We start from the raw sequence: 6,000 nt of genomic DNA, 5'->3' as shown, positions 1-6,000 counted from the left end.
CGTCCAGCCCCTCGTCGGAATTCCTTTGTCTGAGAAGTTGCTGAGAGACTGGCGCTTTGTTTGATCAAAATTTTTTCTAAACCTGTGAGGCACATCGAAGTGGACACGCATGCGCACGAGGGTTCAAGCATGTCTGACGTAAAAACATATGAATGAAATCCATATAGTTTTTGAAAAAAAATAAAAAGGACCTATACTTTATTGACAGCCCTCGTATACCATAGCTTTTTACTTTTCTGATAAGCCTGCTATGGGGTATGTTATCAAACATTTCCATAAAATTTGATATGTAATGAATAACCTTCAGTGAGTAGCCTAGTCAAAATGTCAATGGATTTTAATAGATGTACTACTGCTGACCTGCCTGAGATGAACCCACACTGCTTGTCACTAAGAAGCTGGTCTCCTTTTTCAAATACTGCAATTATATTTGCCTGTTTCCAGATCTTTAGGGGTTGCCCACAGTTTAAGGAAGTGGAGACAGGAGATAAAGTATCACTTAGAGATGTAACAAGCTCCTTCAGGAGCTTTGGATGTGTAGCGGGATGAAGGTCCTGGGTCCTGATTGAAAAAAACGTTTCTGCTAGTTTGGCTAACTTGTGACTGCAAACACCACCTTTGTGGCCGGGACAGCGGTGGGATCGAACCCGGATGGCTCGCACTAAAGACCATTCCTCTACCAGGTCAGCCAAATGGGGATTCCCCATTAGCCAAGCTAGCGGAAACGTCTTTTCAATCAGGACCCGGGACCTTCATCCTGCTACAGATGTACCAAATCAGGTCCTGATGCTTTGGTTTGCCGCACTTGTCTTTCAGAATGTGTCAAAATGATCTTCAGACCTCCTTCTTCCAGAGTTGGTAGTAAACATAGTCCTTGTAGGTGAAATGTAAAGATGCAGCTCGGCCACGTGTTGCCTTGTATTTTAATAACATGAAGTGGGAGGGAAGTGGAAACGGTCACGAGTGTTTCATCACTTTGTACATAGACGATCTTTTGCTACGCGGACGTCTTTGCGCCTGTGCGTTGTGACCTTTCAGTGCAGCTGAATGCTGCACAACAACGGAGGGCGTCTGAGTTGGGCTGTATCTCAGCGGGATTTAAAACTATAAAACCCATCGTAAATGGGTTTATCATCATATCGGCGGATACCTGTGTCACCCAATTTTGGATGGGTTATTTTGTTGGTGTGTCACAGAGAAACCTTACAACACCCTATCGACGCTGGAGGTTAGTCGGCTCCGTCATCCATTTCATCCATTTTAGCAGCCTAACGTCAAGCTAAGTGACTAGCCGGCTAGGCTAAGCTAACATTTATTAGCAGGTTAGGTTTTACGCAACGTTGTCAGCTACCAGACTGCGAATAATTAAGTCATTCTTAATAATGTGTGAGTATTTGAAACAGCGGACCTCTATGCTCGTGTTGATGATGGAATTAACTTGCTGTGAAGGTGTAATATTTATTATTATTATAATAATGGAGTAGCTACATTAGCGTTAGCTCCATTGACATTTAATGCTAGAGTTTAGCTTTCACAGCTAATTTTTTTTCCTCATATCACTGAAAGAGGCTTTCAGAAAACAGGTTGAACCTTTGAACTGTTACATTTGTATCACAAAGAAAGGGGACTGAAGTTACTTTATCTTGAATCATTTTACAATATTTAGTCTTTTGAAAATGTGTTTTATAAATATATATTTGTGTGCTTTTATAGAGAAGCTTGATCTGCCTTTGTAATGGCAGTCTTCAGTTACCAGGTGGTGTTTGGAGTCACAAGATCAAGGTAAGTATACATAGTTATAAAACCTCTCCCAGATTCAACCTGAATAAAGGAATCCGTCAAGGCTGTCCAATGTCTCCCTATCTATTCCTTTTAGCCATGCAACTACTTGCTAGTTATATATCCATTAAGCAGTTAAAAGGTATATCTGTTTTTGGTAAAGAAATTTTAATTAGTCAATTAGCTGATGACACTAGACTTTTTTAAAAGGACAACACCCAAATCCCATATGCACTACATTTAATACAATCTTTCTCTGAGGTCTCAGGTCTTAATCTCAATATAAAAAATGTGAACTCCTCCCAATAAAGAATTGTGATTTAGACTCAATTTGCGACATCCCTGTAAAAGAAAGAGTAACATATTTGGGCATTATTATTTGTAAAAAATTATAAGGAGAGATGTGCTGTAAATTTTGCTCCCATAATTGATAAAACAAAGAAGCGTTTCAACCAGTGGCTCCAAAGGGATCTAAGTCTGTGTTTTGCTTACTAAAGCAGAAGGAATCTCACGGCTTACTTAGTCTGCCTTATCACTATATTTAGACAATCCTACCCTTAAATCTATAGACCAGATACTGTTCAACTTTATTTGGAAAAATCGCATACATTATTTGAAAAAATCCATTATAATGAACCAGTATGAGAAAAGTGGATTAAATGCCCTTGACTTTACAACTCTAAACAATACCTTCAAAATAAACTGGATAAAGTCTTATCTCAAAAACCCAACTTCCATTTGGAATATTTTTCCTCATCATATATTCTTGTCAGTTGGTGGCCTCAATTTCCTCCTCCTCTGTAATTACAATGTTGACAAGTTTATCAAAAGCAAATTTATCTGCTTTTCACAAACAATCACTATTAGCATGGGCACTTTTATATAAACATAATTTTTCTCCTCATAATTTTTTTATTTGGAATAATCAATTTATACTTTATAAGAATAAATCATTATTTTTTCCGCATTGGTTTAACAAGAATATCCAACTGGTGGGTCAACTTTTTGATAAAGATGGACTCTTATTGAGGTACAGTGAATTCAATCAAAGGTATAATCTTGCTGTAACACCGAAGGAATATGCAGTTGTGTTTGATGCAGTTTCCAAAGAAACTTTTGAACTGTTCAAGTCGAATTGCTTTAATGGAACTATGTCTGTATCATGTGTAACTGACACTGCTGTTGGGGAAAACTTGTTTTGCACCTAATGCCCGTAAAAATAACAAAAGAATTCGTGCCCTATTTCAACAGGATATAATATCAGCGGCACAGGAAAAACACCTCCGTGTTGATAACCATTTGTAAAATCCAGGCGGCTTTTGATGGCTTTCAGTGGAGTGAGTATATGAGAAATTGTTTAACAGTTGGGCATGTTCCAACTTGTCCTTAAGGCTTCCAACGGAGGTGTTTTTCCTGTGGCGGAGCGTCGCAGCGGCTGCGAGCCGACGCTGCAATCTGCCCGCATGTCTTTCATTAAAAAAATCTCCTTTAACAGTGGAATATCCGGATAAAATGCTGAAACCGACTTCTTCTGAAACTTCTCTGTTCTCTCACGACGTCCTGGATCAATAGAGCCTGAAATGTGGAGGTTTTCAGCTTGAAACAGGCTGATGACGGTGCCTGGGACCGCTGCGCGACGTCTCGCACCGTGGGAAGTCCTTAAAGCGACAGTATCACCTCAAAATCTCTCATCAGCCGTTAAAATTTTCACAGAAAACCAGCTTAATTTTTCGAACCGTGTCCACTTCGATGTGTCTCACAGGTTTAGAAAAAATTTTGATCAAACAAAGCGCCAGTCTCTCAGCAACTTCTCAGACAAAGGAATTCCGATGAGGGGCTGGACGACTCCTCCCACAAAGAGTGCTCACAGGCGAATGACGTCACCGACAGGCGTGGAAAAACTCACGCATGCGCACGAGGGTTCAAGCATGTCTGACGTAAAAACATATGAATGAAATCATATAGTTTTTGAAAAAATAAAAAGGACCTATACTTTATGGACAGACCTCGTATAACAGCTTGCAGTCTCTGAGGCATGGACTTAATGAGTGACAAACAGTACTCTTCATCAATCTGGCTCCAACTTTCTCTGATTGCTGTTGGCAGATCAGGTTTGCAGGTTGGAGCCTTGTCATGGACCATTTTCTTCAACTTCCATCAAAGATTTTCAATTGGATTAAGATCCGGACTATTTGCAGGCCATGACATTGACCCTATGTGTCTTTTTGTAAGGAATGTTTTCACAGTTTTTGCTCTATGGCAAGATGCATTATCATCTTGAAAAATGATTTCATCATCCCCAAACATCCTTTCAATTGATGGGATAAGAAAAGTGTCCAAAATATCAATGTAAACTTGTACATTTATTGATGTAATGACAGCCATCTCCCCAGTGCCTTTACCTGACATGCAGCCCCATATCATCAATGATTGTGGAAATTTACATGTTCTCTTCAGGCAGTCATCTTTATAAATCTCATTGGAATGGCACCAAACAAAGGTTCCAGCATCATCACCTTGCCCAATGCAGATTCGAGATTCATCACTGAATATGACTTTCATCCAGTCATCCACAGTCCACAATTGCTTTTCCTTAGCCCATTGTAACCTTGTTTTTTTCTGTTTAGGTGTTAATGATGGCTTTTATTTAGCTTTTCTGTATGTAAATCCCATTTCCTTTAGGCGTTTTCTTACAGTTCGGTCACAGACGTTGACTCCAGTTTCCTCCCATTCGTTCATTTGTTTTGTTGTGCATTTTCGATTTTTGAAACATATTGCTTTAAGTTTTCTGTCTTGATGCTTTGATGTCTTCCTTGGTCTACCAGTATGTTTGCCTTTAACAACCTACCCATGTTTGTATTTGGTCCAGAGTTTAGACACAGCTGACTGTGAACAACCAACATCTTTTGCAACATTGCTTGATGATTTACTCTCTTTTAAGAGTTTGATAATCCTCTCCTTTGTTTCAATTGACATTTCTCGTGTTGGAGCCATGATTCATGTCAGTCCACTTGGTGCAACAGCTCTCCGAGGTGTGATCACTCCTTTTTAGATGCAGACTAATGAGCAGATCTGATTTGAGCAGGTGTTAGTTTTGGGGATGAAAATTTACAGGGTGATTCCATAGTCAGAGCTGCGTCAGTCACAGTCAGTCAGAGCTGCGTGTCGTCAGAGCGAGCTGCAAAAAGTTTGTACCTGAGTTTTCAGAGGTGGCGTTTGTAGTTGCCATCTGCCACGCCGGTGTTTGCCAACCCGGACAGTGGGAATACCACCTCAACCGGCAACTTAGCCCAGCGACTGGACAGCAACAACGTCCGAGGCCCAACGTGGTGAATTCACTGAGGCCGCGCGCTGCGTCACGAGTGCCGCTTCCCCGAGGCCTCGTGCAGCCACCGCGGATCCATCAGCGCGGAAACACCGAGGCCGCGCGGCACCAGCGCAGTGCAGATCCATCCCGGTGACAAACAACGCAGGCTGTTAACATCGGCGATCGACAAGCTGCTCATAAGCCGACCATGGGGCCTAAGAAGGTTCTGACAGCGGAGGAAGGTGACGATATTAAAAAATCTCTGGACTTTTATCAGAGGAGATTTCTGTTGTGAAGCAGCAACAGAAATCAATCATGGATCTGGTGGAGGAGGTGAAGGCATTACGGCTCCAGAATGCCGAGAAAGACCGGCATCTGGTGCAGCTGGAAAATAGAGTGGCTGAATTGGAGCAGTACACCAGAATTAACGACGTCATCATCACAGGTCTTCATATCAAACCACGGTCCTACGCACGGGCGGTAACAGATGAGAGCGGAGGGGAGCCCAGTGAACAGGAGGTCAGCTCTGTGGAAAAACAGGTTGCTGATTTCCTCCTATCTAAAGGTATAGAAATGGATTTAAATAACATTGAAGCGTGCCACCCTCTGCCCCGGAGAAATGACGGTGATAAACGAACCGTCATCATGAGATTCATCAACAGAAAACACAAAACAGCACTGTTAAAACAAGGAAGAAAACTGAAAGGGACAAACGTATTCATCAATGAACATCTCACCAAACGGAATGCCGACATCGCCAGGAAAGCACGCTTCTTGAAGAAACAGGGAAAAATCCAGCACACATGGACTTCAAACTGTAAAATATTCATCAAACTGAACGGATCACCTGAACAAGCAAAAGTCATGGCAATAAGGAACATCGAGGAGCTGGACAAATATGAACAATAGTGTTT

At 41.5% G+C, this 6,000-nt stretch overlaps 1 protein-coding gene across 3 annotated transcripts in view; it reads left to right on the top strand.

Moving 5' to 3' along the window:
• The first annotated feature begins 991 nt into the window (after window positions 1-991).
• Window positions 992-6,000, top strand: part of letm2 (leucine zipper-EF-hand containing transmembrane protein 2) — a 38,286-nt gene continuing 33,277 nt past the window's right edge. The window contains exons 1-2 of one of the 3 annotated variants that reach the window (XM_034170689.1): window positions 992-1,228; window positions 1,714-1,782. In XM_034170689.1, coding sequence (XP_034026580.1) covers window positions 1,736-1,782 — 47 coding nt within the window. In that variant the 5' untranslated portion in view covers window positions 992-1,228; window positions 1,714-1,735. Of the gene's footprint in view, window positions 1,284-1,713; window positions 1,783-6,000 lie in introns of all 3 variants that reach the window. The other 2 variants (XM_034170687.1, XM_034170688.1) reach the window with 2 other exon arrangements.

Source organism: Thalassophryne amazonica, chromosome 5 (genome assembly GCF_902500255.1).
Source record: "Thalassophryne amazonica chromosome 5, fThaAma1.1, whole genome shotgun sequence".
Lineage (NCBI taxonomy): Eukaryota > Metazoa > Chordata > Actinopteri > Batrachoidiformes > Batrachoididae > Thalassophryne > Thalassophryne amazonica.
Note: the sequence above shows the minus strand (reverse complement) of the source record. Positions and strands in the feature narration are given on the sequence as shown.